The following is a 19613-nucleotide window of genomic DNA, read 5'->3' on the forward strand; positions in this document are numbered from 1 at the left end:
TTTAGTTTGATGAAATCCCATTTGATGTAATCCCGTTTGTTTATTTTAGCTTTTGCTGCCCTTCCCTGGAGAGACAGATCCAAATAAATGTTGATAAGGCCAATGTCAAAGAGATTACCGCCTGTGTTTTCCTCTAGAACTTCTATGGTTTCTGGTCTTCAGTTCTGTGTTCATCTTGTGTGGTGCAGGACAAAGGTCCAGTTTCGTTCTTCTGCACGCTGCTGTCCAGTTCATCCAGCACTACGTACTGAGGAGACTGTCTACTCTTGCCCCCTTTGTCCTACGTTAGTTGCCCATTTACGGGTGGGGTTTTTTCTGGGCTCTTGATTCTGTTCCCCTGGGCTGTGTGTGTGTTGTGCTGGGGCCACACTGTTAGGATTCTCTGGCTTTGCAGACGTTCTAGGGTCTAAGGTGTCACCATTCCCAGATCTCATAGCGCCCAGCTCCACCCACTCTTCCTCTAGGATGGTTGTTCTACCCTGTGGACGCACAGCCTTGGCCTCCCCTTCCGCCACCTGGCCCGCACGCCCCCTGACCAGCAGCACCCGCCCCTGCAGGAGCGCCACCTGAGCGCCTGAGTGCGGGCACTGCCGCCCCCCTGCCGCCCCCCTCCCCACTGTGAAACACCGGCGGAGGCTGGCAGGGGGGTCCACAGGCCTGCAGGCGGAGTGCCCCACATGCCGCCCTCCATCATCCTCCCTGTCCTTTCTGCCAACGCTCAGACCTCCTCAAGCCAGCTGCAGGGGTGTGGCGCGGGGCGTCTCCCGCTGCTACGTGTACTCTGGGGCCCTCACCGCTCATCCCGACTTACGAGCCTCGGGAATGGCTTCTGACCTTCTGACTGGTGCCACCTTCCTAGAGTAAGGACCCTTCATTCTCCTCCCTCCCTCCAACAGCACCAGCAACGTCCACCATCTACATGAAATGTCAGCTCCTTAGGATGGAAAGATCTCTTCACCATCCTTGCCAAACGTGCTCCTCGCACGTCAGCTTGCACGGCTTCTGCACCCGCGTGGCTTCAAACACAGTCAACTCTCACATTCCCACCGCTTTCTAATAAACTTGGAATTCACTCATGCATTGGGCAAAAAACTCCTTTAAAGGCATCACTATGTGTTGGGTCTTTCGAGGCCGATGGGCCTGGGTGCGAGCCCTACTGGTCACCGTGCACGGAGGAACCTCACACCTCAGTGTGTCTGCAAATAAGGACATGACCATGGAGCTTGCACAGATGCGGCCAAGAGTAAATAAGATCGTGTACCAAGCGCCTGAGACACAAAGAGGAACAAGAGTCCCTTTCCTCAGGAACCTCGTGATGCAGAGGAAGAGACAAGAGCACGAAACGAGTCTGCTCCCGAGCGGCCCTGAGCGCACTGGGAACCACGTGCAGAGTCTGCGGCTGCTGGGGGAGGACAGTGGGGAGGGCTGCAGCACGGACACGTGTCCCGTGTGCTGTGGGCGCCTTGTGCTGTGCTTTGGGGGCCTGACTTCGTCCTGGGGACTCCCGCGGGGGTGACGGTGACTGGTCAGCGCGCAGTGATGACGGTGGAGGCCACGGTCCAGGAAGGTCCAGGGGAGGGAGGGGTGATGTGGCAGCTGGACACAGAGAGGAGGACACCGATCCGGAAGCTCAGGTGGCCGACCCTCCCGGGAACGGGGGAGAAGAAAGTAGGCAGAGCGAGGCTGAGTCCGCTCAGGAAGCCGCAGATCTGAGGGGCCGGGGCTCCGCGGCTGGCTGGCTGGCTGGCTGGAGGGAGGCCTGGCAGAGCGGGACGCTGTCCTCTGGTGAAGGTGCCCCCGTCCCGAGTTCTCCAGACTGTGCACGGGGCCCACCTTACTGCTCATTCAGAGCACGGGGCTCAGCCAGAAACCAGAGACACTTGGCGCGCCTCAAAGGTGCTAGAAGGACCCTCACCTCCACCTGCTGTGGAGGGCAGCGCGAGCACCTGTCCCCGCTTTCTATGTAAGCAAGCATGTTCAGAGAAGTGAAATGAACTGCTCGTGGTCAGGCTGTCAGTGACTTAGAGACAAGAACTCAGATCCTCTGATTACGAGTTCTGTATGTCTTCCACGTGCCCACCTGCCTCAGTCCGATGCTTGGTCACTGACCCATCACCAGATTTATGTGCTGTGCTCACACTCGCTGAGGAAGATGAAAGCTTCATTCGAAGACCAGATTTGGTTTAAGGTTATAATGCAGATAAGGAAAAAGAGCAGGTCAAATTATACTTTAGGAGAAAGGATCAGGCATTTCTAGAAAGAGATTAATCTTTTCTAGAAAGATCTTTAGGGCCGTATTTGATGCATTTCAACAGGTTTTTAAACTGTCAAGAACAATCACAACATTTAATCCATTAGCATTAAAATAAACGTGACCACCACGGTATTCACTATACTGCGGCCCCCCTCCTGGGAAGTCACACAGCTCCGATGGTGGGGATGAACAGAACGGCCAGACACCTGGCTGAGGAAGCCGCAGGTGTCTGGGACACAGACCGCTGCACACACACCCTCGCAAGCAGCCGCTTCTGCCACACGTCTCTGTGGCCTGGGGCAAGGGCGGCCTTCTGAGCTCCAGCAGGCCGGTCTTCCCGGGACACACGGTCTCTGTCGCGCGGGGTGGGTGACAGCAGGACTGCAGACCTTCCAGCGAGAGCACTCCAAGGACTGACGCTGAGCTCTACAAAGCAGCATGTGTACAACAGCCCGTGGAGCTATTCCCCAAACATCCTCTCCCTTGATCCTGGCAGGAGCACAGACCGCAGCCAGGGCTGGGCCTCTAGCACCCTGCGCTTCACTGGGACCTGCCAGGCCCCTGAAATGCTAGACAATTACAGAATTAGAGCTCTCCAGTTTAAAAAATAGCAGCTACCAGGAACATCAATGAAATGATAGGAAAAAGTAAGAAAAATACGCTTTTCATAAGAAACACTCTAGTTTAGAGAAAAAACTGCTACCTCCCAAGGAAATGTGTTATTCCTCCTAAACCTGGGCAGCACGCCTACCACAGGCCTTTCTCGTGTCTGCCAGCCTCCGAGTAAAGGCTGCTGGCTCCTCTCTGACTTCTCCTGCAGCAATTCGGATTCCCAGACAGCGGCACCGGAGGCTGCCCGCACCTCCGCCCGGCACCCCCACTGGCCGTCCCGACGCTGAGTGGCACGGAATCAGGCCAGCGCCCGGCACTGTGCAGCGTGTCGGCTCCATGTCACCATCACGTGTGGATCTGCGTGGCCAGCACGGCCATCAAGATGCAGAGGCGTCCCACCTGCACCGACATGGTCCTCGCCTGCGTCCGTGGCCACATCCACGCTCCGCCCACCCCTAACCTGGCACGACCCATCAGTTCTTCACCCGCGCTGATTCTGTTCATGACAGCGGCCATGCAGGCTGCCTGCCCAGCAGACATGAAAGTGTGGCCCTTGGCCTTCTCGGACTCCGCGCTGGCCAGGGAGCTGGGTCATCTGTGGACGGCCACGAGAGGATGGAAGTCTAGGGTCCCCACTTGGTCTTCGGAGACAGAGGGTGGGGCCTTTGCTGAGCACAAACGGACAGGGAACACTGCGCAACTTGCCACTGCACCAGGTGCTGACTGGACACACTTACATGTGGCCATGTGACGGCCACCGCCGTGCTGACTCCTCCGTCCGTCACATCATCACGGGGCCACACGCGCTGTGGTTTCTCCAATGGCTGGAATGGAAGCGTGAGCGTTCCCGTCTTCAGTCAGAGAGAGCAGCTCTTCTCGGCCTGTCTGTGCCCACTGGCATTCTGCATCGCTGGCTTCTCTAGGCCCCAGTCTGGGCACGAGGCAGAACACCAGGGAACTGACCGCTGGTCCTCCTGACGGGGCGAGCCTGCCTTCCTCCCTCCCCGCTCATGGTCTTCTTGTGTGCGCTGCATGCAGCACGTCAGGTGCGTGGCGTGCTCAGCAGGACGGACGGGGAGAAGAACATCCACTCCATCGTTCTGGAATTGGAGGCTCTCGTTTATTTTAAAAGTTGTAAATACTCGTACCCTTTCACACCCTGGGGTCACCTAGTTTAGGTATATAACCTCTCCCAACTTTTCCACTGGTAGAGACCAGTATGCGTTTATGAACTATTTTTTCACATGAGTACACACAGGGGTATTTTATGTTATTTTTAGGGGGGTATACCATAAACCCAGTATGATATACCATGTTCTGTTGGATCATCCTCCCAAACGCGGATACTCCAGTGGTTTAAAATTTTTTTGCTATCACCAAAAAATGCAGCTACAAAACCATTATTTATGTGGGGTAGATTCTTCAAGATGAGATTTCGGGGAGTACAATTTGAATTTACGTAGAGGGCCACGCCCGGGACCCACAGGTTCTACTGACCCGGATGCCTTCTGCCCACATGGGGTGCTCAGCAAGGCCGTCGACTGGCATTAGCTCATGATCACAGAACTGTTCAGAGGCACTCGCCCTAAATTACGTTCGTAAGATCTGACAGTTACACATTTACTTACCTAGTGATAAATTTACATTTATACTGGTCTCCTTATGTAAAAACCTATTAAATTCTACTATCCATATATACCTTGCAAATGCTCATGTTCTTAAGAAGTCTTGAGATTACATACTGTTGCAATAAAACATTTTGGTTTTAAATGGACAGTTTTTCTTTGAAGATGGCATGTATTTTACATCAAGGCAGCAGAGCGGGTAGGACCTCCAAGGTGCCCATGAGGTTAGGTCTCCTGCTCTACGGCCTCGGATCAACAGGACGGGGACGCCGCGTTCAGGCTGGGCAGTGGCTCTGTGTCTAACTGTGCGCACCCCAGCAGACCCTGAGCACTGCTGCCCACTCACCACCTGGGAGCTTTTAAATCCTGACACCCAGGTCACAGCCCCTTATCACCTGGACCAGAGTGCCCGGGGAGAGAGCCGGTCTCTACACAAGACAATGGTGGTTCCACGCAAGGTCCGGAGTGTGGAAAGGGAAGGATCGGCTTCAGAGAATTAACAGGAACGTAAACCCCACACTCCTGTGCCTCGGTGTTAAGACACCACGCTTCCAGCAATCGGCCCCCTTCACTTGGATTCTTTCCCTTCACCATCGAGTATGCTGTCAACTGGATCAGGGCCAAGACACCGAACAGACAAAGCTCAGTGATGGCTGCTTGACCTTGCTCCCTTCCAAACGCATTTCCATGATCACCTCAACCGTACCGTGTGTATGAGAACTACGTTTATTTCACGCTTGGTATCAGCGTATCCTTTTCCCACTCTCCACTCATCATGGAAAAAGGAATTGAGATACATGATTGCCGCGGTTACCAAGGCGGCGCCACGATACTGCTGTCCAACAAGCACGTCCCCATGACCCAGCACGGGCGAGCCGTCCCAAGTCACAGCCAGCCTGTCTGGGAGAGGGTGTGGGCACGCCCAACTCACAAACCCAGACAGCATGTGAATTGGGGCGGGGGCGAACACACACTTACCCTGAGTTCACAGTCTGCACGACGTAAGGAATACAAAAAGTGCATCGAAGTAAAAAGTACGACGAAGAAACCCAGACCCCTTGGCTGCATCAGGACCGCACGCAGCCGACAACCGGCCACTGGAAGAAACCCGCTACGACACTTCACCGAAGGCACGGGAAGGAACAAGGACATGCGCACAGGACACAGGTCGCAGTGCGTTCTCCGGAGCCTTCTCCAGGACCCGGGCTCACACTGGCCTCCCCAGCACCAAAGGTCTCCAAAGCAGTACTGCAGGAGACCTCCTCCTCACGCAGGGGGAGACGCTGACACATGGAGCACGGCACGCGCGGCCTCTGGCGTCTGTAAGCTCGTGCACCTGACGCTGGGGACGCCTCTGCTCTTCACGCACGTGCTGACTCTGTCAGGTCATCAACCTCTGCTTCCCAACTGCAAAATTAGGAAGTAATTCTAAGGTTCATGGACTTAAATACAGTATTAAGTATAATTATTGAATGATAGTTTAGTTTTATCAAGGCAAAATATGCCTAAGCACCTGATTTAGCTACATCTTGTCCTTCATTAAGCTAACTGTAATATCACATATTTTAATGTCCCAAATGTTGGCGGGGATGCAGAGAAAGGGGAACCCTCCTACACTGTGGGTGGGAATGCAAACTGGTGCAGCCACTCTGGAAAACAGTATGGAGGTGCCTCAAAAAGTTGAAAATAGAGCTACCTTACGACCCAGCAATTACACTACTGGGTATTTACCCCAAAGATACAAATGTAGGGATCCGAAGGGGTACGTGAACCCCGATGTTTATAGCAGCAATGTGCACAATAGCCAAACTGTGGAAAGAGCCAAGATGTCCATCGACAGATGAATGGATAAAGAAGACGTGGTCCATATATACAATGGAATATTACTCAGCCATCAGAAAGGATGAATACCCACCATTTGCATCAATGTGGTTGGAACTAGAGGGCATTATGCTGAGCGAAATAAGTCAATCAGAGAAAGACAGTTATCATATGATCTCACTGATACGAGGAATTTAAGAAACAAGGCAGAGAATCATAGGGGAAGAGAGGGAAAAATCAAACAAGATGAAACCAGAGAGGGAGACAAACCACAAGACAAACCTCTTACCTCTAGGAAACAAGCTGAGGGTTGCCGGAGGGGAGGGGATGGGGGGATGGGCAGTAAGGAGGGCACGTGATGGAACGAGCACTGGGTGTGATATAAGACTGATGGATCACTGGCCTCTACCTCTGAAACTAGTGTTATATGCTAATTGATTTTAATTATAAATAAATAAGTAAATAGGAAGGGGAGGTTTGGCAGAAGTATGTAGGATGCTGCCACCAAAGGACAGAAATGTAAACAATTTCGTTACTGTTTTTCAACCAGATGAAGAAGTTTTCTAGCTAGAGCCCAAGCCTGGAAAGCACGGCACAAAAAAGCAGAAGACGCTTTGTTACGTAATACCCTCCTGTCCTGAAAACTGGCTCTGTTGGAAAAACCGCTGTTCTTTTTAATTTCCTGACTTTGCAAACTATCGTTACTTGTGGTACTTAACACGGATTTAGGAATATGCGAATATTTTTAAAAGCAAATGACAATGCGTTTAGAGAAAAGCCACGTGTCTCCCTGAACTGAGTTTTGGAGCCACGCATGGACTTCTTAACGGCTGGCGGTCAATGCCACGAGGCAGCCTCAGAGCGCGAGCAGGAAGCTGTGCTGCGGCAGGAAACGCACCTGAGACACAAGGGGGTTGCGCGTGGGAGGCGCGGCTTACGGTTCTTCGGACACGCATCTCATCCTGCCCTCAGGTGTGAGCCCCTCTTCACCTCTACCTCGGTGGGCCGGAGAGCAGCAAGGGGAACGTGGGCGAGTGTGTGGAGAGGAGGGTCTACAGCTTCCACGCTCACGCAGCTTCCCTGGAGGGGCCGACGAGGAGGTGGTCCCGCCAGGAGGCCCCGAGGACAACCAGGCGCCAGCACACGTACGCTGCTCTGTATGGGAGCTGACCTCACGAGAGCAACGCTGACTTAGGAGGTCCTACTGCCAGACGCCCTACTGCGTGCAAACGCACCCGGGACAGCCCCGGGGCGTGCGTCGGGGCACCGCTCTCGCCGTGCTGTGTGCACATCTGTGCGTGTGCACACGCGTGTACACCGGCGTACCAACAGCGGGGATAAAGCAAAATACGCAAGAAATTTCAACCACAAATGTGAGGAACAAGAAGTGCCAGGAACTGACTTTCGGGAATGTGTCTTCCGTCCCAGCCCGTCTGCGTTTTTTAAGGGAAATGTCCAACATACCCCAAAGCGGACAGAATGGCGTCACGTAAAGCGGCGTACGGACGCCTCACGTCAGCAAGGACCACCGCAGGGCCATGCTCCTGGGACCCGCCACTTCCTGCCTGAGCGTGTCAGCTACCAACAAAAGAAGGGGCTCCTACAATAAACGTAACCCCCGTGTTGTCACAGCAACAAACAGCAGTAGCTCCTCAGCATCAAATAACAAGGCCAGGCCTGGTTCCCGTCGGGTTTCTACGCTGTCTGCTTGAGTGCGGGTCCAGGTGAAGCCTCCTGAGCCCAACCCACAGCCTTCTCTGCTCTCTCGTCCTTCCTGGTAAATGAACTTGCTCCGGCGTGTTGCCTGCGGTCTGGACTTGGCGCTGGCGGACCTCTGGGCTCCGCAGACACTCTGCGTAGGCAGAGCCCTCTGTCAGAGGCACGGCCGCCCGCCTCTTCCTGTGCCGATGATCAGGTCCTGCGCCCATGAACCCACCACGGCTTGAGGGTGGCATCTCTCGGAGTCACATGGCAGATGGCTTACTTAGAGCATGGTGCTCCCGAGGCTACTGAAGACGAGCATTCTGGCATTCCCAAATGCAATACTCCATGGGGACAGCAAGTATTTTCCAAAACCAAAGGCACATCATGATCACTGCTCCAGTCACAGACTGTTTCTAGACAGCAAACCTGGAGCTGCAGAGTGACTGCTACTTTAATACACGGCTTTAGCTCACTGTCCTCGTCAGCCTGGTGACGGCATTTTAAGTTCTGAGATGAAAACTCCAACCATGTCGTTACGTTTGCTTCCTGCTGCCGTTTGGAGAACTCTCTAGAGTAATGCACAAAGACCCCTTGAAATTATGGGAGGCCACAGAGTTCCCATAGACACATACAAGCACATGTTAAAATAGTAAATATACTGTTGCATTTAAAAATTTAGTTTAAAATAATTAAAAGATAACATATCCAAATTTAAACTATTTCTTTCTTCTTTTGGGTTATGTCTACATTTATTTTTTATTTTATTTTTTTGGGTTATGTTTATAAAGCTTTATATTAAGGTAGATACCTAGAAGTTCTTTATTCAGGTGCTTAATGGAGCCAAAGAGAATGAAATAGAAAACAAATTTAGAGTAGTTTCTGAAAACTCAGCAGTTTAAAAAAATGATCATTTTAGGTCTTACATTTAGGTCTGCGACCCATCTTGAGCTAGTTTTTGTGTGTGGTGTGAGGTAGGGGTCCCCCTTCATTCTTCTGCACGTGGACGTCCTGCTCTCCCCGCCTGTCTGTTGAAGGGGCTGGTCCTCCCCAGTGAGGATGGCGGCACCCCTGCTGGAATCCAGTCGGCCGGCAGTGTCAGGCGTTACTTCCTCCCGGCACACCGTCTTGGCAGCCTTGCTGGAAGTCGTCCGAGTGTCCAGCTACGGACTGAGGTCCGCACTCTGATGCCACCCCCTCGATCTCAAGGTCTGTCCTCACACCAGCACCGTCCTGTCTTGATTCCTGCAGCCTGGTGGCAGGCTCTGGGATGAGGAACTGTGGAGTCCTCCCATTTGCTCTTCTCCCAAGATTATTTACACCACTCTGGGCACCACCCCCTGCATTTCCACAGGAATTCTAAGATCAGCTTGTCAATTTCTGCAAAGAAGGCAGCTGGGATGTTGGGAGGGATCATGTAGAATCTGTAAATCAATTTTGGGAATATTTTTGGATAGTTCGTTGTTAGTGTATAGAAATACAATTCATTTTTGTATATTCATCTTGTATCTTAAACCTTACTAAATTCATTATTGCTTCTAACAGATTTTAGGAGATTCCTTATGATTTTCTTTCTTTCTTTTTTTAAAGATTTTATTTATTTATTTGACAGAGAGACACAGCGAGAGCAGGAACACAAGCAGGGGGAGTGGGAGAGGGAGAAGCAGGCTTCCCGCGGAGCAGGGAGCCCGATGCGGGGCTCAATCCCAGGACCCTGGGATCATGACCTGAGCCGAAGGCAGACGCCTAACGACTGAGCCACCCAGGCGCCCCTCCTTATGATTTTCGGTATGAAGACCATGTCACACACAACTAGCTTCACTCCCCTTTATAGTATGGATGCCTTTTTCTTCTTCTTGCCTACCCGCCCTGGCTAGAACCTTGCTCATAGCAGCATTGTTCCTAACAGAAACAGGAAAACCCGCACTAACGTCCTTCAACTGAGGCAGAAATGAAATGTGGTCTATCCACATGACGGAGTATCCCCCGCGATAGAAAGCAGTCAGGTACTGAGACATGCGACAATGCGGGTGAACCTGGAAAGTGTCCACTGAGCAAACGAAGCCAGACACAGAAGGCCACACGGTGTGCGCTTCCACTCCTGGGAGAAGTCCAGCACAGGCAGACCGGCTGAGGCATACGGTCGACCAGGGGTCACCGAGGGCTGAGCGAGGGCAGGGAAGCAAGGGGGCTGCTGCTGTGCACCAGGTGGCCTTGTGAGGGAGCTCGGACTGCACTGACAGCACACGGTGGCTGTGCCCAATGCTGGCGCGACCTGCCCCGGTGGCCTGCCATCCGAGTCAAACGCTGCGTCTGGTACCATCGTCCTAGTTGCTAGTAAATCACGTCTTACGGAGGTTATAACAGAATTTTCAAACAAATGACTATCATTTCATCAAATAAACGATGAAATTTTTGGCTCAGTTATTTTGCCATTTGAATGAATGCATCTGCATCTTGCTGGGTGAGAGACACTGGGGTATGCATGCAGACGCTCCTTTATGTAGGAGCACATATCATCTCCTAACATACTAAGATGAATCCTGGAAGGATCTTTTTAACTTTCAATGATGTTTCTATTTCATAGCGGACCCTGTAAAACGCAGAGCAGGAAAGTCAGGGCGAGTTTGAGACTTTCTACACCCTCTTGTACAGCAGGGGCGTCTAAGGTTAAACCAGTTACTAAAAGAGTCAGTAACGCAAAACTGCTTTTCAAATCTTAAACAGTTTCCATGATTTCAATCAATTGATAGGTCGTACAATTTTTGTCATCTTAATACAACTGTTAGTATGTCCCAAGTCTGAAGCTTCGTGATAGGGATGGGCTGACTCAGGTGGGCAGACGCCACCAGAAGGCTTCCCCGTGACCTGGCCATTAGGAGAGCGCCAGGGACGGAAAACGTCTTTGGACAAAAGGCATGTTTGTGATTCCCGAAGAAGGAAAACACTGTAGCTCCTTAATAAGGCAGAGTGCTCTGGAGGATGAGCAGCAAAGCAGGTAGAGGGGAACTTAATTTCTAAGGACAAAGTCCTGCAGGCACACGTCTCAGGGCGGCGATGGAGGAGATTCACAGGCAGGCAGAGGACACGTTGCTGGAGACGCAGCTGCAAAGCGTTCTGACCCAGTGTTCCCGGCGGGTGGCGCGGCCGCACCGCAGCTCGTGCGTGGGGCAGCCAGGGCGTGGCAACTGCACAGAAACAAAGGGAAGTCCGCCCGTGGCACACGGGGACAGGCCACCCACCCAGCCCCACGGACTTCCAGCGCAGGAGCCAGGTCGTAAGCAATGATCACGTGGGATCAACGGTGACGTGAACACAGAGCTACTCACACTTTACAACGAAGCAACGGGGGACAGAAACACAACTTCTAACACCCTGCAGCCTGTGGCCACATTCTCTGTTAATTTGTATTTGCTGTAAGTGAGGCTTTCTCAGAAGACCGCGGTTCCCAGTACGACAGGCCTCTGCTCAACCACTGCCCGCGTCAAGCGCCTCGCCTGGGGTGAAGGGCCCGGTCACGCACCGCGCCAGCCAGCCCTGCCCAGACCCTGTGCCGGCGCCAGAGACCCCACTGTCGTCCGCAGGCTGCAGCGTCTGCGCCCGGCCCCAGCTTACGGGACACGACGCCCAACTCCAGGTCTCCCCGGCGAGGCGCGCACGCCATGGTCTGCTGCCCCTGCCACCGCGGACACAGCACTTCCCGTTGCAGAGGATGCGGCCTTGGGAGCTGACGCGAGCCGCGTGCAAACCGCACGGCCAAGCCAGGTAACGGGCGCTATCGACACGGTGCGTGTCCTCAACGGCCTGTTGTCTCAGGGCGTGGTTTGGGAATGCTGTCGTACCGGAGCACAAAGATTCCCAGCAAAGGAATTCGCGGCTTGCCGTACCAGGCTGCGGCCGGTGCCAAGGCTACGACTGACGAGCTCTCTGCAGCACCGTCTCTGAGCAGGGGCTCCGCCAGGAGCAGCCGGCGCAGGCACAGAGGCCCCCCAGTGGGCTCGGTGCAGACGACCTGCCCCGGTGTGCCAGCGCCGTCTGCTCACGTGTCACGGCACGGCCACCACTTCTGGTCGGCGTCAACACGCTCTGCACCCTGGCAGCTAACAGATGTCTGCTCTTGTCGAATGAACTGCTTCATGTTTCACGCACTGCTGGCCACACGCGTCACTATGGCAACATCATTAATTTCAGATCTTACCGGAAACGTGCACCCCAATCAGACCTAATTACACCACACTGCTTTCTTGTCCACAAGAAGGAGACTGTAACGCACTCGCGGGACACCTCATTCTCTGTTCTGCTGGGGCAAACGAGAGGCCGCGTGATGGACGCTTCTTGTCAGAAAGCATACTGATGAGGCACAAGCCCGATCACAATCACGCCAGGGACCGCCTTACGGTCATGTCAGCAGCGAAAGGCTCCTCACACAACAGCTCATTCGGTTAAGCAGATGATGTCTGCAAATGGTCTTACACCGCGAGTTCTCCACCCTCCACCAAACCACCCCCCGCCGTCAGACCCTCCGTGATGGTGGTGCCCACCGCTGGGCCCCGGCCAACTGCAGAGGACCTGGATCACTCACACGACGAGAGTAACACAACACAGAGCGCAGTTACTTCAGTCCCTGCCGGACGACGCTTCCCAGTAACACCAGATACGCAGCTGCGCAGGACCCCCGGCAGGGCAGGGGAGTGCGAGCACGAGGCACGCAGCCCTCCTGGCAGACAACACAGGGCTCTGCTCGGAGGGTGGGGTCTGCCCGAGGCCGCACGCTGCCCAGAGGTGAGGGCCTAACCCCCGGTGTGCCGGCGGCCTCCACCTGTGCGAGAAGCTGGTTTTTACAGAGTCGAAGTGGGGACGGCGCTAAGTCCTACTATGTGCTGGCAGTGTTGTGACAATTACACAGCTCGTCCTTGATGTCCTTCACCTGCGATCTGGTCCGTGTGGCCTTTAGAAGTGGCCAAGGCAACACTCCCTCCTGAGTGCCCTTGGGGAGGAGGACCCGTGAAGGGCAAGGGCCCGCGGCCCCGGGGCGAGGACAGGCACAGGGCTGGCACAGCGCGTGGCTCGCCGGACGTGCCGTGGGTGGCGTTCACCTCGTGATTACGGAGAAAGGGTCTGAAAAAGCTCAAGACCAGAAATTTTTAAAAATACTAAAAATGTTTAAAACTCCATGCGGCTCCAACACTAGGAAGTGATGACAGGGGATCCCTTCAGTGACTTCTGGCACAAAAAGGCCTTTTGGAAAATGAAATGTGTAAGATTTTCTCTCGTTCACATATTTTATATAATATTCTGTAATTCTTTTTAAATCTCAGAAGCCCAGATTATTTACTTTTGCTTTGTCAAAGCAGCAGAGTGAGACATGGGGAAAATGGGGTTTCACTTTATGACTCTGGGCAAAACCACTCATCCTTATCCTGGATGGAACTCAGAATTCAAAGACAAACGGAGGAGCTATGAAGAAACAGAGAATGATGACCCCATCACCATTTAAAATGCGTAATAAAAAGTTAGCATTTTAAGAAGAAATGATTTCACAAAATCCTTCTTCCCTTGCTGATATTGCACATCCAGAGACACAGGGAGAGGAGAGAGAACCAGTTACTCCTCAAGCGTACTGTGAGCTGACTTAGGCTTCCTGTTTGTGAACTGATGTGAAATAACAGGTACCACACTGAGGCGTGTTACATGCAGATTTAAGTGGCCACGAAAGCAGGTGGGGTGCAGACAGGACGGCCCAGAATGCACCTGCTCCCCGGATAAGCACGCCCCACGCCTAGAACACAGGGCAGGAGGCGAGCACAGGCCTCCGAGAGGGGAAGGCCCCAGATCTTTTTTTTTTTTTTTTTTAAAGATTTTATTTATTTATTTGAGAGAGAGAGAGAATGAGAGACAGAGAGCATGAGAGGGAGGAGGGTCAGAGGGAGAAGCAGACTCCCCGCCGAGCAGGGAGCCCGATGCGGGACTCGATCCCGGGACTCCAGGATCGTGACCCGAGCCGAAGGCAGTCGCTCAACCGACTGAGCCACCCAGGCGCCCTAGATTGACTCTTTTAATAACAAGTAAGGAGGTATCTTAACCTCGTTAGATGTAGGTACAATCTCTCAATATATCTGCAGTCTTTTTTATTTTATTTTATTTATTTTTTATTTTTAAAGATTTTATTTATTTATTTGAGAGAGAGAGAGCATGAGAGGGGGGAGGGCCAGAGGGAGAAGCAGACTCCCCGCCGAACAGGGAGCCCGATGCGGGACTCGATCCCGGGACTCCAGGATCATGACCTGAGCCGAAGGCAGTCGCTTAACCGACTGAGCCACCCAGGCGCCCCAAGCCCCAGACCTTTCTTGGTTCAACATTAAACTGTGACACCGTCATTGCTTGTTAGCATTCAACTGCAAACACTCCACGATTTATGCATTGTACTGATAATCGCTTCTGTTACGTTCAGTCTGGTTTTGTTGTCCAAGATGACGCCATGAACATTCCTGGGCTTGTCTCCTGCCGCGCGTGCGCACGTGTCTCCTTGGGGAACAGGAGCCGGAGGGGCACCGTGGTGCGGAGGCTGCAGGGCTCGTCCGTCGGGACAGAGCGGTGGCCGCCAGGTAATGCCCCCACCAACGGTGCAGACAAGGTCCTGGGGCAGCGTGCGCCTCAGACAGGTCGGACTTGTCCACGCGGGTGCGGCACTGAGACGCCCACCCTCTCACTTAGCTCCTGCTCAGGTTTTCAAACTTACATCCATGCAGGCTTTACACATGTTCTGCTTGGATTTATTTCTAATTACTTTATACATTTTGCGGCTATTCTAATTGGCCTTTTTGGAATTAAATGCCCCCACTGTTGCTGGCATGTGGAAACGTAGTTTAATTCTGACACTGAATTTACAGGTGTGACTAAGCCCTTCTGTAATCCGGCACCCTTTCCTCAGGGCTCTGTTGGGCTTCTCTGTGAACACGCACAGATCTGTGCACTTGGGGCCCAGCGTGCCTGTTCGTGCGGGACTCCGAGTGCACGCCGCTGTTCCTGGTTTCCGACTGCATTTATGCACAAGGTCCAGGCTGCTGAGTGCAGGGCTGAGTACAGCTGGGTTTCTCCCGCCGCCGGCGGGCAGCCTGACGGCCTCCTGTGCCGCCCCCACAGACCTGTGTGCTGTAAACTCACCGATTCTCCAGCACCCTCTTCTGTGGGGTCCCTTCAGGAACCATTTTGAGTTTGGGTTTGCTTCACTCCAGCTTCTCCATCAAAATAATCCCACCTGCCCCCCAGAAATAACTCAACCTCTGTGCAGGCATGCCTGTGTGTCCCCCACACTGAGATTTATTCTCTGAATCTTTCCCTGTCGGCTCAGTGAGGTTGGGAAGGGAGAAATCTGAAGGCATTTCGCAGCCTACCTTCTTGAGTCTGAGCCCCTCGTTACTTTGGAGTTCTTCGGACTTACGAGCATCACCTGACGGGACAGCCCCCGACGTGACCACAACCAAATGCCGCTGGGGCGCCCGGCTGGCTCGGTCGGGAGTGTGTGACGCCTGATCTCGGGGCTGCGGGTTTGAGCCCCACGCTGGGGATAGAGGTTACTTAAATAAAAACAAAAAACCCCACTTTAAATTAGAAAACAAAACAAAACCACACGCCACAGGCAAATGGATTTTGACTGAACTGCAGTAAACCTATCACTTCGTCGTGAAGGCAGGCTCTACTCAATCCCTCATCCTCGCGCTGGGGGCCTTGCGCTGGAGACCACAGTCTGTCCCTCACTGGTTTACGTCTTCCTTCACGATTCTCTGTAAGGTCTGATCATCCTCACGCACGTCCTTCACTCCCCTCACGTCTATGCCCATGCGTTTCACACGCGCTCGCGCTACCACGAGCGGGGCCTTCACTCTTCGGTCTGCTTGACACGCAGGGAGCTATTTTATTATTCTGACCTGTGACCTGACGCTTCATTGGTTCTTACTCTGAGCAGTTGATTCCCTTGATTCATTATTTCATCTACAAATATTTGCTCCATCTTTCAGGCGTAGAGCTTATTTCTAGTTCTTGTCTTACTGCAACAGCCAGAATGAAACACGTGAAGTAACAGGGTTGTTAGATTTCTCTTTCTATTTCCTGACTATGGTGAAGTTTTTTCTAGTGTTTTATTAAAAATAATGCTGAATTTTATTTGAGACATATTTTATCATGTTATACAAGTATTCTTAGTTCTAGTTCACCAAGAATTACTAGGAAATATTTTTTGAGACTTACTTATTTTAAAGAGAGAGCATATGTGACTGAGGGGAGAGGCAGAGGGAGGGAGAATCTCAAGCAGATTCCCCCGCTGAGCACAGAGCCCAACGCGGGGCTTGATCTCACGACCCTGAGATCACGACCTGAGCTGAAATCAAGAGTCAACGCTCAAGGGACTGAGCCGCCAGGCGCCCCAAGAATTACCAGGAATTTAAACTATGAGTGAAGAAATCAGGGAGGGATTTAACCTGTTGCTAGGATTTTCACTGGATTCAGTTTATCTTTTATTTATCATGTTAAGGATTGACAAGGATTCTTTGATGAAACAAAAGAAAAATGAAATAAGGGCAAATAAAATTCGGAGCAGGGACCTGAGGGTGGGATAGTCACTCATAAGGCTCTTCAGGAGAACATTACTGTTAAAATACCAAACCCACACACGTCTTGTTACATTCTTCCCACAGTTCACAAGTATCATCCTGTAATAAACAGGCAAGCAGTATTTCCTCTCCAGAAGCCGCAGCTAATAAAACAAAGAACGGTACGGCAGCAGAGACTCAAAAATATATAAATGTGTCATTTAAATCTCTAAGGATTTAACATTTTGCTAATTCTAATGATACCGTGTTTATTCGAAGGTGAAGGTTAGTTGGGTGTGAGTGTTCAGCGGAGTCTGGAAAATCCCAAATTTGAATGACTTCAATACGCCGGTACACACGCACACAGTCACGCACACACACACGCACCAGGGTCACCCTGCACTGGATGCCGGCGAGCGCACACAAAGGCAAACATGAACCAGGAGCAGTACCTGTTTTGTCCGTCAGCAAGTACACCAGGCGCCCCAGGCCCTCTGGGATGGTGCTGGTCCGCACGACCGTGCCGGGGATGCTCTCGTCCTTCATGATCATCCATCCGTACGCAGCTTTGCCCATGTCCAAGTTCACACGCAAACTGCCAAACAAAACCGGTTCATCACAGTCGTTAGTTGGGTCCAAACCCACACAATACGTTCAAACTCATGTTTTCCATACAGACGTATTATCTTTAATCTCACGTGAACTAAGTAGGTAACACCGTATTTCAGACTTTAAAATAAATGAATTTGTTGACACTTAAGCCAACAAACCTTTTTAGGTCCCTTATCACGTTTGTAGGCGATGGTAAACGGGCTCCTCACCCTGGTCCTCCAGTGGAGCGTGCAGAGGCAGATGCAGGAGGAGAAGGTGGATGTGCGTTAAGTGCCCCCGCTCAGACACAAAGGAGAGATGGTGCGTGTGTAAGGAGATCAGGCAGCATCCCACTCGGAACAGATATTCGAAATGCACCCTAACCTCATCCGCTCATTTTACAAGAACAAACAGGATGCTTTCCTGGGACGATGACTGCCGGACCAAACACATCCTGGGAGGACTGGGCCCCTCAGAACACCAGGCTTCCGAGCCAGGGCAGGGACCTCCCTGAGGCCCAGGACGGTGGTGTGGCCTGAGCAGAAGCACCGTGGGGGAGAGCGGCAGGAGGTGGGATCAGGCGTGGCGGGGGCCAGACCATGGTGCAGATCGTGGGTTTCACAGTCAGGGCGATGGACAAAGGGCTCCTCTGTGACCTCAGCGGCACTCAACTCCCTGCGGGGCTCACTGACACACTCACTCTGCTCCCACCTTCACACGTACCCAGCTTTGCTCTCGTTCACATTCAGACTCAAGACCATTCAGATATGCTTCCAATTCTAGAAAAAAATCTGTGCCTGATTTGATTTGGTCAAGAAAATAGCAGATGTGGGGCGCCTGGGTGGCTCAGTCGTTAGACGTCTGCCTTCGGCTCAGGTCATGATCCCAGGGTCCTGGGATCGAGCCCCGCATCGGGCTCCCTGCTCGGCGGGGAGCCTGCTTCTCCCTCTCCCACTCCCCCTGCTGTGTTCCCTCTCTTGCTGTGTGTCTGTCAAATAAATAAATAAAATCTTTAAAAAAAAAAAGAAAATAGCAGATGTGATATGTGATATACCTACACAATGTGGGGAAGCTGCTGGCAGTCACTCATTATGACCAACATGGCAATTCATACAGATCTACCTACTAAGAAACGCACCCTTGAGAAGCAACGTGGAGGACTCAGTCAGTGGAGAGAGTCCAGTCTGTAGGTAAGTTAAAGAAAATTAAAATAATCATAATGAGCTATTTGTCCATAAAGCTCCTATCTTAAAAATCCTAAGAACTCTGCTGGTCAGAAAGAAGAGTTTTAATTGACAAGTACACAGACTTCCACAGGCAGGCAGGAAGTTTTCAAGAGTTCACGGGGTGCTGCTGGGCTTGGGGAGCAGTGGAAGCCAAGGAGCACCTTCTGGGTTCACCCGCGCTGCTCTCCTCAAATCACGAATGGTAAGAACTTGTTATTTCACGAAATACTGAGTCACAGATAAACGCCAGTGGACTATTTTCGGCTTACGGCACACACCCGTAAGGCCAGTGAACAGAGAATGCGGATAATCTTCAAGGAAAAATAAAACACAAGTTCACTTTACAAGTGAAAACTATCATAGAAAATGTATCTTCAACTAAGACTGAAATACCACACAGGAAGCAGAAGCTTGAGTTTATACGCATCGTATATTTTGGTCAAACGTTCGTATAGTTTGCTTTTTAATGTTAAAAATCTCTAGAAGCTCAAACCTCAAACACTAAGTTCACAGAGTAACTATAATTATCATCACTATACTTACTTTTTAGTAATGTGCTAATTTATAGAATTTTAAAATTTAGACCTCCGCTCGTCTAGTAAAGCACTTTACAGTAACATGACTTACGAACAAAAAAACATGAAGCCTGCCATTTTGAGAATTACAGAGGTAGATTATAAGGTAATGGATACCAGTTATTTTAAGCTCATTTTATTGCTAACTGACCAACTGTGATTTTGTGATCAAGAGATCCATTTCAAATTAAGTGGAAAAGCTGTCTGCCATTTTAGACGGTCAGGTGAACAAGAAGGCCATCGTGATCCTCACTGTCACACACACCGAAACGGAGCCCCTGGACTCTGCGGAGCGTCAGGAGTGTCAAGAAGGGGCGCCGAAGCTGAGCACAGGAGCACAGGGCTGACCGGGGAGCAGGCGCCTCCCGGGGGCTCTTTCCTGACCAAACAGTCCCGCCCGGCCTCACCTCACCACCGGGAAATGTCGGAGGAGGGAACCCGAGCCCTGGATAAACAGGAGGCCTACTTCCCTCAGTGCCCGATGGGCCAGGACCCCAGTCAGCCTGCATGGTGCCCGCTGCGCTCAGACTGTCCTGTGATACGATGGTGCGGTGGTGCTTGGTGGCGCTCGGGCTCCCAGCCGAGCCAGGCCCTGCGCCTGCAGCGCTCCCCGGGGAATG

The 19613-nt window shown here is 52.0% G+C and overlaps 1 protein-coding gene across 4 annotated transcripts in view; it reads right to left on the reverse strand.

Moving 5' to 3' along the window:
• ATP9B (ATPase phospholipid transporting 9B (putative)) overlaps nucleotides 1–19613 on the reverse strand; it is a 250338-nt gene that overhangs the window by 57109 nt on the left and 173616 nt on the right. For all 4 annotated transcript variants that reach the window (XM_044921226.1, XM_044921227.1, XM_021686168.1 and 1 more), the window contains one exon: nucleotides 17054–17196. In XM_044921226.1, the coding sequence (XP_044777161.1) occupies nucleotides 17054–17196 (143 nt within the window). The remainder of the gene's footprint in view (nucleotides 1–17053; nucleotides 17197–19613) is intronic.

This window comes from Neomonachus schauinslandi, chromosome 14 (genome assembly GCF_002201575.2).
Source record: "Neomonachus schauinslandi chromosome 14, ASM220157v2, whole genome shotgun sequence".
NCBI classification, from domain to species: Eukaryota; Metazoa; Chordata; class Mammalia; order Carnivora; family Phocidae; genus Neomonachus; species Neomonachus schauinslandi.